Source organism: Papio anubis, chromosome 15 (genome assembly GCF_008728515.1).
Source record: "Papio anubis isolate 15944 chromosome 15, Panubis1.0, whole genome shotgun sequence".
NCBI classification, from domain to species: domain Eukaryota; kingdom Metazoa; phylum Chordata; class Mammalia; order Primates; family Cercopithecidae; genus Papio; species Papio anubis.
In genome coordinates this window covers 55,304,592-55,321,006 of record NC_044990.1, presented here as the reverse complement: position 1 = coordinate 55,321,006, position 16,415 = coordinate 55,304,592, and the positions used below count along the sequence as shown (strand labels likewise).

Here is a 16,415-nt window from a genome sequence, read left to right as displayed (position 1 = left end):
TGCAGTTGAATCAGCCCTTCCTTCTAAGTAACCTAAACTCAATGCTATTCAGCATATTAGAGAACTCTAGTGGTGAGATCTTTAAAACATAGTGTCAAAAGGTGAATACCTGAGGATAATCACCTTAGTTTCACTGATGAAAACCGGCTTTGTCCTAATTTATTTTCAGACATGTGGGTCTGTCCTGCAGTGAGATGCCCTGTTTTAGAGCCCTAGAAAAAGATATCAACTACAACTTTGACATAAGTATAAAATAATAGTGTGATATTCTTGTGTAAATTGACGTTGAAGAAAATTTCCAAACAAATGTACCAAAAATGATGAGTGATTCCAGCATCCCTCAAAGAAGTATATAGTCTTCACAGTGACTATTTTGAATGACAACTTCATTTGGGTGTTAAATGGGGCGGATATGACTGCTGAAGAGTTCAAAGAGCATGGAATGTGAAGTCAGGAAGCATCCGCGTGCATCCCAGCACTGCATCCCAGCCACCTGAGAGGTGTAAGTCAGCTAACCTTTTTGAGTTTCTTTCTTCATTTGTAACACAGGTTGGGTAACACCTCACAAAATTGTGATAATTAAGTGAACCTGACAATATGAGAACACTCAAAACAGCAAAAACTCTAGAATGTGATAACTTATGTGTAGTTCATCTCTAAATTTAATATCATGATTGGAAACCAAGACTTTCAAATTCTTATGAAACAGCAGTGATGTTAATAATTAGTCTTAGTCAGAAATTCCAGAATCACTCAAGTGATGAGGGCCAGCTATATTTGTGTTCAGTTTGATATGCAAAGCTACAAGTAGAATGCACGTGTTCAATTTTATGAAGCCCCAGAAGACCAGTGGATACTGCTTGCTTTGGGAAACTGGAACCTAGATCTCAGCAGTTTCCATGGATTCACTTCATCCTTGTCAAGAGTTAATGAGATCAGAATAAAACCAAATGAACATGGTAGGAACTTGGTGCTTTGCAAACCATAATGATATTTGAGAGAGCCAGAAATAAAATCTTGTTTATTTTGTGTACAGGACTGAATTAGGGAAAGATTAGAACAATAGTGTGTCAGTTCTATCCAGGGGCTCAAATAGAGATTCTAATTTGGGTAGGAGTACACATGGATATAAGGAAGGGTACAATAGACCTGGGAGCCTACTTGAGGGTGGAGGTTGGGAGGAAGGTGAGGATCCAAAAACTACCTATCAGGTACTATGCTTATTACTTGGGTGATGAAATAATTTGTACACTAAATCCTGCGACATGCAATTTACCTGTGTAACAAACCTGCACATATACCCATAGACCTAAAATAGGTTGGAAAGAAAAAAGAAGGCAGAAAGAAGAAATAAGGGCCAAGGAATTGACTCTTTCTTAACCCTAGTTCTTTCAAAGTGGCTACTTTGAGTTTCTGGTTACCAGTACTGCAGAACATAAGCACGTAGACTTTAGAGTAGCATTTCTGTCCCCAGAAGAGATAGAGAGCAGTGCTATCTTGGTCAAGTTACTTTACTTCTCTTTGCCTTGGGTTTCTCGTCTGTAAAGGGGGAAAATAATATAACTTACTTCTTAACACATGTAAAGCACTCCTAGAGGAAAGGGGATTTAAAATGCAATGTTTAAAAGCACAGATTCTAAGGCTACACTGCCTGGATTCAAATCCCAGCTCCAGCACCTATTTACTGTATGATCTTGGGAAAATTAGTTCACTGTGCCTCAGTTTCTCATCTAAAACTTGGGTCATAAAATTATTGTTAGGATTAAATGAGTTCATACATGTATAGTTCTATAAATATGGCTGGCTCATAGTAAGTACTCTATACATGCTTGTTATATTATTTGTTTCCTGGATAAGCTCCGAACACCATTTTAAAGGTATAGAAATGAAAATTTCAACATTGTTAACTTTTGTTTCTTTGTTTGGCTCTATAAATCATAAAAATCATACTCTAGAGATAATCATACAATGTTGGGATATTCTTTACCATCAAGATCTGGTTTTGTTTGTTTGTTTGTTTGTTTGTTTTGAGATGGAGTCTTGTTCTGTTGCCTACGCTGGCGTGCAGTGGTGTGACCGTGGCTCACTGCAACCTCTGCTTCTCAGGTTCAAGTGATTCTCCTGCCTCAGCCTCCTGAGTAACTGGAATTTAGACCTAGTATTTTGGCACTGTCCCTTATATAACATTGTGTTCTTTTTTCTTCAGGTTAAATATTGTCACATCTTTTACCAAATCTTTATTAAGATCATTTTGCCTCCTGATTTACTTAATGTTACTCAATTAATCTCTGTATTCAATTATTTTTTCCTTCTGAATGCAAAAAGTCAATGACTTTTAAAACCTGCATAGAGAAAAGATTCACACATATTAGGAGGGTGACAAATAGAATAAACATTTATTTGGGTCAATTGCTGATTCTGCTTCTCTTCCCCTTTCCCCTATAGTGTTCATTTTAATGTTTCTGCCATTCATTTGTTCATTCAGTATTTATTGGGAAGACTTGTCAAGCACCATGGTAAGTGGTGGAAAATAATGATTCTGACACTTGAATGGTGTTTTACAATGTACAGATCATTTTCACATATATTAAATTCATTCAATTCTCAAAGGCACTCACTTCATTTTGCCACAGTTCTTCCTCCCCTTTAACTTTATATTTCTCTTCATGTTCCTCATTTCTTTCCTTAAATCTTTGGTATGCAGAATACAGTAGTCTCCTTTTATACAAAGGGTATACATTCCAAGACCCCCAGTGGGTGACTGAAACCGCAGGTAGTACTGAACCTGATTGCTGTCCATTGGAACATGTTTCTCTTCGTGTCTTCAATCCACAAGTTTAATGCCTTTTCCATTTTAACTACACACTTATGCACTCTGGGCCATACGTTTTGTGTTTTGAGTGTGACAGCAAAACTAGCACAAATTTTTCCTTCATAATTTCACAGAAAATTTCACAATGTCTACATTCTTATCATAGATCTTAGCAACCTTGGGATATGATTTCTTTCTTATGAAGTCGAGAACTTTCACCTTTTCACTTAAAGGAAGCATTTTATGGCTTCTCTTTGGCATATCTGAATTACCAGCATCACTACTCTTGTACTTTTTATTTTGTACTATTTATCTTGTACCGTTTATTAAGTAAACTGAGTGTTACCTGAACACAAGAACTGTGATAGGGTGATATTAAGACAGCTGATCTGATAGCTGAGATGGCTACTAAGTGACTCATGGGTTGGGAGTGTAGAAGTGTGGATATTCATGTCCAGGCCAAGACGAAACAGGACAGTGGGAGATTTCATCACACTACTCTGAATGGTATACAATTTTGAATTTATGAATTAATTATTTCTGGAATTTCCATGTAATATTTTCAAACCACAGCTGACCATAGGTAACTGAAACCATGGTAATGGAAACTTCGGATAAGAAGGATTACTGTGGGGAGTGGGAGGGGACGCTGGTTCGAAGAGAAGGCAGTAGGTGGGGGAGAAGATGCAAATGAGATGAGAATGTAGGTCCAGAGATGTTTCCAGTATCCTCTACTTTAGGATCAAAGGACAGGTTACTTGCAGGGACACTGTATCTTATTCAGGAAAATACAAAGAGTTACTTGAAAAGGAGCAATGACCACCAATGAGCAATGACTATCGTTAGAAACTGGGTTGAGACTAAACACAGGACTAGTGGGTTTCCAAATCCTCCCCAACCCCTTGCAATTAAGCATATTTAACATACTGGAGATGCTAAAAAGTCATGACTCCCTTCTCATAAACACCCAGGCCCTCAAGTCCCAGCATCAGAGTTCCCCAGTGGTATTTCCTTTTGAATGACCAACCAATTACAGGCAAGAAACAGAACACACAAAATTAACTAGAAAAACATTCCTTGTGTTTCAAATCACCTGTTTCATTCATTATTATATCTCTCATGCACTACCTGGCTTCTATAAGGAAATACCAATGGCTTTTCTGCAGTAGACTAGCTGGTGGTGGATGACTACCTTATGTCAAGATGTAGAGAATGATGATAGTAGGCTGCAGGTAGTGCATAAGCACACAGTCTCACTCACATTTGAGTCTGTACTGATCACCTCAAGGGTACTTTGGAGATTCACAGGATACAAGTAGATGACACAATACATAAACTTTTAATGTGAGCTCACTCATAACCCAGGTCCCTTTAACTTGTTTGACCCTGTGCCTGGAATGCTCTTCCTCCAAAATTTCCCATGGCTGTCTCTTTCTTATTATTCAGTGCAAATGCCACTTTCACAGAGATGCCTTCCCCAGGCACTCTATATAAAGTAGTATTCCACACTCAGTCCCTCTATAACATCGTATAATTTTATTTTCTTTGTGGCATTCATCACCACCTGAAATAGGTTTACTTATCTTTATACTGTGTTTATTTGTCTCCCTCTCAAGACTATAAGCTCGTAGAGGGCAGTGATTATTTTGTAACATGCAGCCTGGAATATAGTAGTAGGCCCTGAATAAATAGGGGTTGAATGCTTGGGTGAGCAACAGATATTTATCAAATGCCTGTAATATGCCAGCTCTGTTCTAGGCAGTGGGGGTGTAGCAATGAACCAAAAAGACAAAAACTGCTGAATTCTTGGAGTTTATATTCTAATGTAGGAAAACACTCAACAAATAAGGCAGAGAAGGGTAAGCTGCAGTGAGGCTGTGCTGCATTAAGAAGTGGAATCAAGGAAAGGTCTTGCTGGGCAGACCTGAAGGAGATGAGAAGGGAGGGACCCCAACAAGGTGAGGAAGAAAAGACGGGAGGGAGGAGAAATGAGACTTTTGCAAGGATGTGCAAAGGCCCTGAGAAAACAAGAAAGGGGCTATGTGGCTAAAGCCAGCCGGCTCCTGGGGGCAGGGCAGGAGATGGGTCAGAGAGGGGCTAGTGGGACAACTCCAAACATGTAGTGTCTTGTAAGCCACTGAGAGGACTTTGGATTTTACTCTCTCTGAGACAGGAAGCCACTGGCGAGCTCTGAGTAGAGAACATACCTGCCTTGGATTATAAGCAGGGTCCCTGTTTTTGTTCTGGTGATAAAAAGACTGTAGGAGCAGAAGTAGAAGCAGTTAGGAGACCAGTGCAATAATCCAGGCAAGAGATGATGGTGACTTGCTCCAGGGTGATGATAGGGAGATGGTGAAATACGTTAATAGTCTAGGAAGATTTTTAACACAGAGCTGGCAGGATTTGCTGATGCAACGAGCAATGGTAATTGTATAAAAATATGTACAGAATTGATACAAAGAAGGCTTTTCTTGGATTTGTAGAAAAGAGACTGGTTTTGTCAGGTCTGTGACACTAATATAACACCTAGTAGCACAACCACCTAGAAATCCTGCACTGGGACTTGGAAGTTTTGTATCATCTATTATTTATCCCAAAGAACAGAAAAAAAAAAAAAAAGTGGTGAAATACATTCAGTATCAAAATCTGTACTTGCAATTAAGAGAACTGGTTTGGGGGTTGATCTAATTTCAGCACACTGACATGAGCGCGATAATTGTTCAGCAGACATAAACATTTGAAAATGAAAATGACATCTGTGAGGAGACTGAAGCTCATTGGGTAGTTACATAGAAGGATACACATTATCAAGAACAAAGATCTTGCCTGATTTATCGTGATGTGCGGTCTATACTTCAAACTGATGTGATAACTGCGCAGACCCCTGACCCTTTGCTTATTGGACTACACTGAAAGCGCTTTGGAGATTATTCGCCTTTGCATTCCTCACTCCCTGGTGCCCTGCAAATAATAGCAGGTACACAAGAAACATTCACTGGCCTAATCATTTCTTGACACCCTCCTCTGCACTCGTCTCTTTTTGCAGCATTCAGGAACTCTTGTTTTTATACTCAAATCAGTGATCAGATAATCACTCATAAATGTGACATTTCAGAACGTGCTGGAAGCAGTGCAGACCGTGTGTAGGGAGCCATCCAGAGGCCCCACCCACCTGGGAAACCAGGGAAAGCTTCCAGAGCCGGGAGGCAATTCTGTGGGCTGCAGTCCGAGGGGATAAATGCAAACGTGCAGGCAGCAGGAGTTGAGAGATGGGATCCAGACAAGGGCCTTCAGATATGTAAATATCCCTCTCTGAGACTGACGGAAACTTGGAGAGGGCCGAAGAGTGACCAAGGCATGCGGGAGAGAGGGGGCGCCTGTACTTTTGGGAGGATAAACACGCAGGGGCCAAAAGTGGCTTTAAAAATTACGTTAGATCTGCAACTGTCATGAGTTTAAGGGCGCGATTTAACGAAGGCTGAATGGGACCCAGAGACCGAACGTTCCGGAGTCTTACCCCTTCACTTCAGTCTGGCCTCGAAGGCCCTGCGGGAAGAGGGCATTGCAGTTAAGAGCAGATTTGGAGCTTGATCTCATTTTGTTTCTGCAGCCAGAAAATAAACTATCGTAAAGCACCCTACTGCGGGACACTAAGGTTTGCTTTTGTTTCTAGGTGTTTTTTTTTTTTTTTCCTTCTTCCAGGCTGGCTGCAAGGCAACTTGAACAAAATCTGGCTGCGCTCGGACTGGGGCGGCCCTTTCGTCTCTCCAGGTTTTTCGCGTCTCTCTACTTTCAGTGACACGACAACCGACGATGGCAGGCTGCAGCTGCACTGCTGGAAGCGGCCAGTTCCGCAAGCGGGAGGGCCGGAGGCTGCCCCGCATTTCCACTCCCGGGGCGGGAGGCTCCAGAAAGTTCACGTCCTCCTTCCAGAGTCCCTGGGTGCGGGCTGGGGCGAGAGGGGAGGGGGCGCAGTGATTGTCCCTCCAAGGAGCTGTCTTCCGAAGCCGCCAAGTCTCAGGCGGGTCCTCTTTGGAAGAGGGAGAAAGTTGGGCGGGACCACAGGGCGGGGCTGGTGGGTGGGGGACGGGTGGCAGTCCGGGCGCCCCCAGCGATCGCGAGCCGGGGTGGAGCCAGCAGCCCCGCGTGGCGTCCGCGTTTAAGATGCAAATCGAGTCCCCGCGCCCCCCTCCACCCGCCGGGTAAGCTAGGCTCCGCCGCCGCCCACGCCTCCTGCGCGCCACGGCACCAGAGCCAGCGGCTCTACTTAAGCAGCGCGCGGGCCGCGACCCAGCACTCGCCTGGAGCGCGCGGGCAAGGCGGGCGGAGCGCACTGGAACTCACGGGGGCGCACAGCGGCGCGCTCGCACTGCTCGGCTCAGCGCGGCTTTCGGAGGTGGCGGCGGGGCGCAGGGCTGAGCGAGCGTCCGGGCTTCGGGGCTCCGGGGAAGGCGGCTGCAGTTCTTGAGTGCAGCGCGGCTCCCCGCCACTGTCCCGGCCCAGCCACCTCTCTGTCATGGCTCTGGCGGACAGCACACGTGGATTACCCAACGGGGGCGGCGGCGGCGGCGGCAGCGGCTCCTCGTCGTCCTCCGCGGAGCCGCCGCTCTTTCCCGACATCGTGGAGCTGAACGTGGGGGGCCAGGTGTACGTGACCCGGCGCTGCACGGTGGTGTCGGTGCCCGACTCGCTGCTCTGGCGCATGTTCACGCAGCAGCAGCCGCAGGAGCTGGCCCGGGACAGCAAAGGCCGCTTCTTTCTGGACCGGGACGGCTTCCTCTTCCGCTACATCCTGGATTACCTGCGGGACTTGCAGCTTGTGCTTCCCGACTACTTCCCCGAGCGCAGCCGGCTGCAGCGCGAGGCCGAGTACTTCGAGCTGCCAGAGCTCGTGCGCCGCCTCGGGGCGCCCCAGCAGCCCGGCCCGGGGCCGCCGCCCTCGCGACGCGGGGTGCACAAGGAGGGCTCGCTGGGAGACGAGCTGCTGCCGCTCGGCTTCGCGGAGCCTGAACAGCAGGAGGGCGCCTCTGCCGGGGCGCCCTCGCCCACGCTGGAGCTTGCTAGCCGCAGTCCATCTGGGGGCGCGGCGGGCCCGCTGCTCACGCCGTCCCAGTCGCTGGACGGCAGCCGGCGCTCGGGCTATATCACCATCGGCTACCGCGGCTCCTACACCATCGGGCGAGACGCGCAGGCGGACGCCAAGTTCCGGCGAGTGGCGCGCATCACCGTGTGCGGCAAGACGTCGCTGGCCAAGGAGGTTTTTGGGGACACCCTGAACGAAAGCCGGGACCCGGACCGTCCCCCGGAGCGCTACACCTCGCGCTATTACCTCAAGTTCAACTTCCTGGAGCAGGCCTTCGACAAGCTGTCCGAGTCGGGCTTCCACATGGTGGCGTGCAGCTCCACGGGCACCTGCGCCTTTGCCAGCAGCACCGACCAGAGCGAGGACAAGATCTGGACCAGCTACACCGAGTACGTCTTCTGCAGGGAGTGAGCTCCCCAGACCCCGTCGCCACTCCAGCGCCCACTCCTTTTCCTGCCCGAGAGATGATTACAGAGCCTCTTGTCCTCGCTCTGTCCCCCAGCTGCCCCTCTCCCAATCTCCCCCTCCAGTATTAGCTGGCTGAGACCTGTCCGCCCACCTTCCCTCCACTTCAGAACCTGCAGCCGCAGATCCTCTCGGCTGCTTCATCTTCTTTGGACCTCCTGAACCTAGAGAACCCAGAGGAACCCCCACCCCACCCCCACCTACCACTCCATGCTTCCTCTACTCCCTGCCTCAAACCACCCCTCCCCCAGATGGTACTTCAGTCTGGATCTATTGGGGCAGTGTGGCCACAGAGTCACCAAGTACCTGGGAATGATTGAATTGTTCAGAACTTGATTGGAGCATGTCCAATGTGCGGAAGATTTCCTTGAAATCTTCTCAAGCTCTTATGACTCACTGGGGGTTGAAGAGATCAGGATTGTTTCCACTGTCTGGGGTTAGTGTTTTACAAGGTCATTACACAGTCTTTTTGACCTCTTTTGAAGGTAGAATTTTAGAAGGCTGGATGGAAGATTCTGAGCCTGGAATTAGGACCCCATGGAGGCAGTCCAGTAACTAAACGAATAAAGTTTTGAAAAGTTACACGTGAAGTAGAAGAATCTAGTGCTGGGACAGTAAAGGATCTTTTCTCGTACAGAATAAAAAGGTCTCAGCCTGTGGCTTAAACTTACAGAAAGTGATCCTCCTGCCTGCAGAGGCACCCTTTTCAGCTGCTGCTCGCCAGAAGCCCTTGATGCCAGTGGTTGACATGGCAGCAGTTACTGGCAAGAGGGAGAAGGGACACTGCCGCCTAAGACTGCAAGGCTGCTCAGGTCTCCAAGCGCCGTAGGAGGTCACCTGGCAGTGACTGTAGGGAGCTGGGTCATAGTGCACGTCGTGGGTATTAGGAAAGCCTGTATTCTTGCAATGAATGGCAGTAGGACCTTCCTTTAGCTGTAAGACTTGGTGGGCGGGGTGGGGTGGGGAGGGAGGAAAGGGTAGGAAGGGTGGGAAGGGAGAAGCCGACATACTCGTTTATGATTTGAAAGTTGGAAATTTGTACCATCTGTTTTGAGTACATGCACATTTTAAAAATATCATATAGTAAATGCAAACATGCCAAGCATTTTATAAAGATTAATAACAGACCTACTCTTAACTGGCAGTTTGTTGAACTTACTGTTTTGAGTTCTAAACTTAGAGTTATTAATGCTTATATATAATCTAACCAAAGAGTTACCCAGTAGGGTTTTAGTTTTTGAACTTTTATTTTCTTGTTGATTATAAATCCTGATTTTAAAATCTGTTGAGCAAAAGAAGTTTCATTTTGGTTACTTAGACCTAAGATCACTTATTAAAAATCATTTGCTCCAAGCCCAGCAAATGTTGACTTCTGGGCAAACCTGAAAACCTGAAAATACCACTTTCATGCAGTTTGTTTGAAGCTAAGCGAAATCTTTTCAAATGACAGAGCTGCAGAGAACTCAGCACCAAGGGCTGCCTATCTGTAGATAGCTGTAAAATGGAATATTTTTAAATGAAGGCAAGTAAGTACTTAAAAGTGAGCTGAGCAATAAAATGGTCTAATAATAGGTAAATGCAACAGAAACAGAAGGAGACCTGGTTGCCTTATGCCTTTACTCTTACATGGAATAAATTCCCAATGCATATCCTATGTACACCATAAGTGAAGGGAAATAAACCTCGTCATGCTCCATGCTGTGAGGTGTCCTTTGAATATTCTGTGATGATGGAGAAGCCTATTTTGTTTTGTTTTCAGCATCTTTCTCTGATGTACGTTTTTAAGGATTTTGTAAGAGCTGTTTTCAGTGTTTAAATTAGTGCTATTTTTCCTTGTTTTTAAAAATGAATCTCGTACTGTATCTTACTATGTCCATACAGATGTTACAAATTGGAACAGTTTTATTCTTAGACTCATGTGATCCAAGCTGTATATACCATATATAAACATTTTACATGAATCATTTAGTTTTTTAATTCATTTACTAATGCTATAAAATTTCCTATATTACCCCAGTAATTTGCATCAGCTGGTGTATATATAAAGCAACATGTTTTGATGAGTTTCTTACATCCTTATCTATGGGGAAATTGGGTTAGGAAAAAATACATAATTGCAAAACTGAGTTTGCTCTATACTTTTTTTCTTGAGTATTAGTTGTATTTACTAATCATATGTTGATTAACTGTCTACTTAAAATCAAGGTACCTGTATTTTTAATCCACTAATTTTTTTTTTTAGTTGGGAAATAAGAGTTGAAGTATTTTATTAGACTAACATTTTTTGAAAAGTAAAATTGACTTTATATACAAAGCCTGTAATTTTGGGCAAAATGGAAACGCTTCTAGGAAGGTGTGCTTGCTTGTGTGTTGAGTTTGGTCTCAGACTAAATAATGCATCAGAATTTATCTGTTTGAAGCCTGAAATAATTTAGGACTCTTATTCACTGACCAAAATTCAGTGTTACAGAGATTTCTCTACCCTGCATGGTATTTTGTTAGATTGTTCAACAGGAAGCACATGATTGAGAACATCTTGGGACAGATCAAAACCACTGACAGATGGCAAGACTCGGCGATTCTGATTTCCCTTCTCCAATCTGCTCAACTCCAAGAGTCTTGAGAAACTGCTAAAATTTTGCCTCTGTCACTCAAGTCTTACAAATGTTATCTTGTAAACCTCTGAGTTGAACTATTCCACTGTCTTGTACATAGGCATCTTATTCACTCCACCCTGTCACACCCAGCACCCCCTACATTATTTGAAAGACTGGGAATTTAATGGTTAGGGACAGTAAATCTACTTCTTTTTCCAGGGACCACTGTCCCCTCTAAAGTTAAAGTCAATAAAAGAAAACTGTCTATTTTTAGCCTAAAGTAAGGGCCGTGAAGAAAATTCATTTTACATTGGGTGGATAGTATAATACAAGTAAAATAACTTGACATGAACACTTTTAGATCGCTTCCCCTCCATGGGCTTTGGGCCACAGAATGAACCTTTGAGGCCTGTCAAGTGGATTGTAATCACCTGTAAGCTGTAATGGTGGAGGTATTGTGGGTTCATTTGAGTTAGCCTTCCAAAGATACCATTCAAATAACCTGGGAGAATGTCATAAATTATTGAGATAATTATCACTGCATGAATCTGATTCAGAAGCATGCATTTACATATGTTGCCCTAATTACCATTTGATGACCATAAATACAAGTGAATGACATTAGACTTTTAGTAGCAAACTTAATTTTTAAAAAGGAGTAGACAATAGTGGTTAAAAAAAAAAAAAAGGTACCAGGTTCTGTGTGTTTGCACCAAGTAATTGAAATGTTTTTTGTTTAAATGTGGACCATGAACAGTATTCATTCTAGTTTTTCAAATGATATGCTGTAGAAAATATTCCTTGAAGATGAGAGATTTAAAATTTTTTCCCTTTCAATGTTATTTGTATTGTATTTCTTATTTGGATTTTTTGATTGATAGCACAGTGATAAGTTATAATACTAGACAAAATTGTCTTCTCTTTCAAACCAGAGCCATATATATGTCTGTATATATGGGACCTGCTGCTTCTCTGAGGAAATGCATAATCTGTTAATACTCAGACAAAATGAGCAATTGGCAGTGCTCATAATATATTCCAATTTTTATTGGAATTTTCGATGGAATGTTATTTCAATAAAGCCATGTAAGGTGAAACTTTGATAACTTCTTACTCTTCAAGTTAGGGTAAATTCTGATCCAATATTCAAATCATTTGTGTACTCCCACATGCAAAATGCTAAATTACGATGCAGACATTAAGAAAAGTATTGACTGGAGGGGTTGAATTCATTGAGAGTTTATTTTATAGTCTAAATCACAAATACTTTACTCAATTTAGTTTTTAAAATAGTAAACTGAATATTTTTGTTGTAAGCCTATCAGAATCAATCCTTTGTTTGGAATTTTTTTCCTGTTTTTCCTTACTATAAATCATTTAAAAACTGAATTAATTTTCTTAGATGGCCTGAGTCCGTCTCTTGAGAAATAAGTAAAATACTCTTCTTTTCAGTATCTGTAGCACCTGAAATAGGTCTTTGTGTAGCCAGAAACAAGTTATGTTGAAGTTAGCTTTTCTTTGTCACAGTTTTGGACAATAAAAATCTAAAAGTATTAACACTTGATTTTCTACTGGGGCCCTTGAAACTTGGATGGAAGAAATTCAACCAGAATATCTACATTATAGTATAATCATGTATGGTAGGAAGATGGACTAGTTAATCAAGATTTGTTGTCACTTACATTTTTAGTGATTTTTTTCCAAACCAATTTTTTTAAAATTCTAAATGTGTTTTGAGGTATGTGTACATTAATTGTAATGTAAACTATTATACAACTGTTTTTGTGACTTTATAGGCAGGTAAATTTTGCTATTACTATTGAATACAAATGACAATTCATTTATGACCACTCAAACAGCGTTAGTAACCATTTAGTGACAAAGGATTAAAACATCATCGTGGATGTTAATTTTGAAGATGTAAATTATATGTTGTTTAAATTTTTCCAGGCATCTGAAAACCTTATCTGCTAGACAATGTAAGATTCACACAGAGTTATCTGGGATTCTGAAATTTTAAGTAGTACATATCATTAAACCATTTTCTCTAAATGTAAGAAGAGAAGAAAAAATTGTTATTATCAGATTTTTCTAATGACACAGAAATGTAAGAAAAAAATCCCTTTATATTGAAAAAAGATGCAGTTGAAGTCTTTTCAGACGTGCCCAACTTTGAGAATTTCTTCAACCATCTAATGCTGTGAAGGTTTTTGTTCTCCCTGTTCACAACCAGTTGTATAACAGAAATACTAGCTACTGTTTTCCTTCCTGTGTGTGAAATAATGAATCATTGATTATGTGACTTGTTATGTATTCAATTAAACACTAAAGAATAAAACATTCACTCCTTTAGTTATTCCTCTTGGCTCCTTGGCATGGAATGGCTTGAACACTGGTCTAATTTCATTTATGGGGTTCTCTAAATACTGGCAACACTTCCCAAATTGTTGTGGGACTACTGGTGAGCATTATGCCATCAGAACTCTTCACCAAAGAACCGACCAGCAGGAACAAGCACAAACAGCTTCTTTCCCCAGAGTTTATTGTCAAGAATGCCCAGGCGGTCTGGTACTTAATGTGGAAGAAATGTTTTTCGCAAACACTTTCTTTGACTTCTTTGCAGCATATGCCAATTGCTGTGTATAGGAATAAGGAAATAGAAGCTTTGAGATGTGCTTTAATTAAAAGTACAGTTCATGAGAAGGTTCTAAAAAATCTTGGGAAAGAGAAGCTGCATTTTTGGCGTGGGGACACTTTACTGCATAATCTCTAGTGGTTGATGTTCCTCCTCTCTAAAGAAGGCACAGTGCTGCTAAGATTGAGAAATCACAGAAACTCAAGTCATCTGGGTTATGGCACCGGAAGCCATGAGTCGGGCGGGTAGAGTGAGCCAGGCTTCACCCTTCCTCTTTCCTTTTGCCTGTACTTCCTCTGGATAGCTTTTGTTTTAAAAGTGTTTGTGTGTGCATAGACACATTATTTTTTGAAAATTCAGTACAGATTAACCCTCCTCCAGTAACCCCTAGTTTTTCCTAGAGGCCAACTTTTTTCTTTTCCATAGAAATCACACCCATTCTGTGTCTTGCTCTCTGTTAACCACATATCCTGGAGCTATTGCAATGCATGAACATGTAGCAGTGATCTACCTCATTTTGTCTGATAGCTACTCGATATTCTGCATGATACGCCATTGTCTAGATGTGCTGTCATTTATTTTGCCCATCCTTTATTGATAGGCATTTAAATTTCCAGGTATTTTTTCCTACTCCAAAGAGTGCTGTACTGAATGCCTTTTTACATATATGCAAATATATTTGAGTCCAGCTTTTTTTGTATGAAGTGATACCAAGAGAGAAATGACCAGCAGGCACTTTTTCCTTCTTGAGGAACTATGGAAAGAGTGGGATTCACTGGAAGCTCTTTAGGAATCGGTGGGGGTGGTATGAAATCACTCTAGAGTCATTAGGTATGTAAGTGTGAAGTTTTATGGAGCTTTTATATCGGAAACAAGGCCCCTTCCCTTTGTTTTGTACTTCCTTTCAAATTTTATTTTATACTTTTTAAAGGAATTATGACCAATACTTTGGTTTTTGGTATACAGTGTATCTAGAGAAGCCATATTATATCCCATACTTCTTAAGGAGGCACCTCAGGGGGATTTGGAAAAGGATGGGAAGCTATAGAAGAAATATGGGGTGCCTTCTGGAATCTCAGTTTTACTAATTAAGATATGTACCTATGGGTAGGGGAATTAGGTCCTTCCACTGGTAAGTGATTTATACAAATCTGTTTCATTTTATGGAAAGATTGAGAAATTTTCATGAATTTAAGAGAGAAAACCCTACATGTTAAACACACTCTGAACTTGTAAAATCCTAGGAATGAGTTCACCTTCTTCTGCCATTAGGAACTTGGTGATGGTGGTAGTGGTAGAGTTGAGAACTTCTGTTGGCATACACTGGGCTTGATTTTTGAGGGACAGTTTAGGGAAAATGTCAGCCTCCTAAGTTCTCTGCTTTACTATGCTCAGGTAAGAAGTTTCAATGTCCCTTTGGGACCCAAAGGCACCTTCTTTACACTCACAGATCTCCTAAGAGTAGCAGATGGGGCGAAGTAGAAAAGAGGTCATCAAGGCTGTTTTAGGCCATTAACTCTTAACTTGTCTGCTGCAGCTTTCCCCCTTGTATAGCAGCCATTGAGGATTCATTTCATTCATTCAAAATCTCTTAGTACTTACTGCGTGCCACACTGTGCCAATCTGTTAGGGAAACAGGGATGACTAAGACACAGAAGTGCTGAGGATTAGTAAGAGAGCCAAATAAAGATAGAATAACTTGGTATTCAGAGCTAAGATAGTCTGAGCAACTGAGGGAGTCAGAAAGGGGGATACCTAAGTCATATCTTAGGCTTGCTAGAGGAGGAGAAACCAGAGCAAAGGCTTAAAAGTGAAGAAGAGAAAGAGGAGAGGCCTGCTAAGCCCAGGTCAGCTTAGTGAGGAATGATCAGGAGACAGCAAGAACTAGAAGCAGCTCAGTGTTGCTGAAACCTCATGGCAAAAACAAAAAGCCCTCTATGCCCACCAAAAAAAAAAAAAAAACCAACAACCACCAAACCAAACCAAAACCAACCAGCCAAAAAAAGCATGGTCAGAGAAGCAGTAAGAGCCAGATCAGGATGAGCCTCACATAACCCATTATAAGATTTGAACTTTGGTTCTCAAGGTTTGCTGAAGAATTTTAAGCAAGGTTTAAGGTAGTCAGAGAATTCAATTCTGCAGAGACCGTTTGGGGGCTCTGCGAGGGATGGGTTTGATAGGCATGGCCAGGAGTCAGAAACCAGGAAGGAGGCTGTTTATGGGAGTCCAGATGAGAGGACCACATGAAGCCATGTGCAGATCTCCTGGCTGCAATGGGGGTGGTGGGGAATGGGTCAGGTTTTGTTCATCTTTCTTCTCCCTTCAAACCTGTCAGGTTATGCATGAGTGAGATTTGCAGTAATATTGGACACACCATGTTTGAATGAGAAACTCTGTTGCTCTGTTAATCCCTAGGTCTCATCATCAAGAGACGCAGAGTCTTTAGAGAGACCCCATCAATTATTTAGTAGGCACTGTGTTGAGCACCTATTATTATGCATACAAAGTCCCCAAATGCAAAGTCATCCTTTCAGCTTCAACAACCATTAATTGAGCCTCTAATATATTTGAGACACAGCCTTCTCCTTTACCATCACCAACAGAGAGCAAAATGGTCAACTGGCCAAGTACTTAGAGAAGTTAAAGTATTTCTATAACTACCAGACACGACAAAAAACTTAGCATCCTTGGGCTTTACACACATTTCATGGTTGAAATTTTATGAACACTGTCTTTCCCTCACAATTCTGTTAAATACACTTAACAACTACTAAGAATGATCTCCGCTTCACCCTCCCTCCTTTTTTTCAGAGTGAAAAAGAT

The 16,415-nt window shown here is 42.4% G+C and overlaps 1 protein-coding gene across 1 annotated transcript; it reads left to right on the top strand.

Moving 5' to 3' along the window:
• Positions 1-7,089: 7,089 nt before the first annotated feature.
• Positions 7,090-13,309, top strand: KCTD12 (potassium channel tetramerization domain containing 12). The gene has a single exon (XM_003913955.4). It carries the CDS (start codon positions 7,329-7,331, stop codon positions 8,304-8,306), a length of 978 nt encoding a protein of 325 aa, XP_003914004.1. The 5' UTR covers positions 7,090-7,328; the 3' UTR covers positions 8,307-13,309.
• Positions 13,310-16,415: the final 3,106 nt, after the last annotated feature.

Excerpts from the sequence above, each read along its gene's own strand:
- KCTD12 (XM_003913955.4), top strand. The coding sequence starts at position 7,329 with ATGGCTCTGGCGGACAGCACACGTGGATTACCCAACGGGGGCGGCGGC.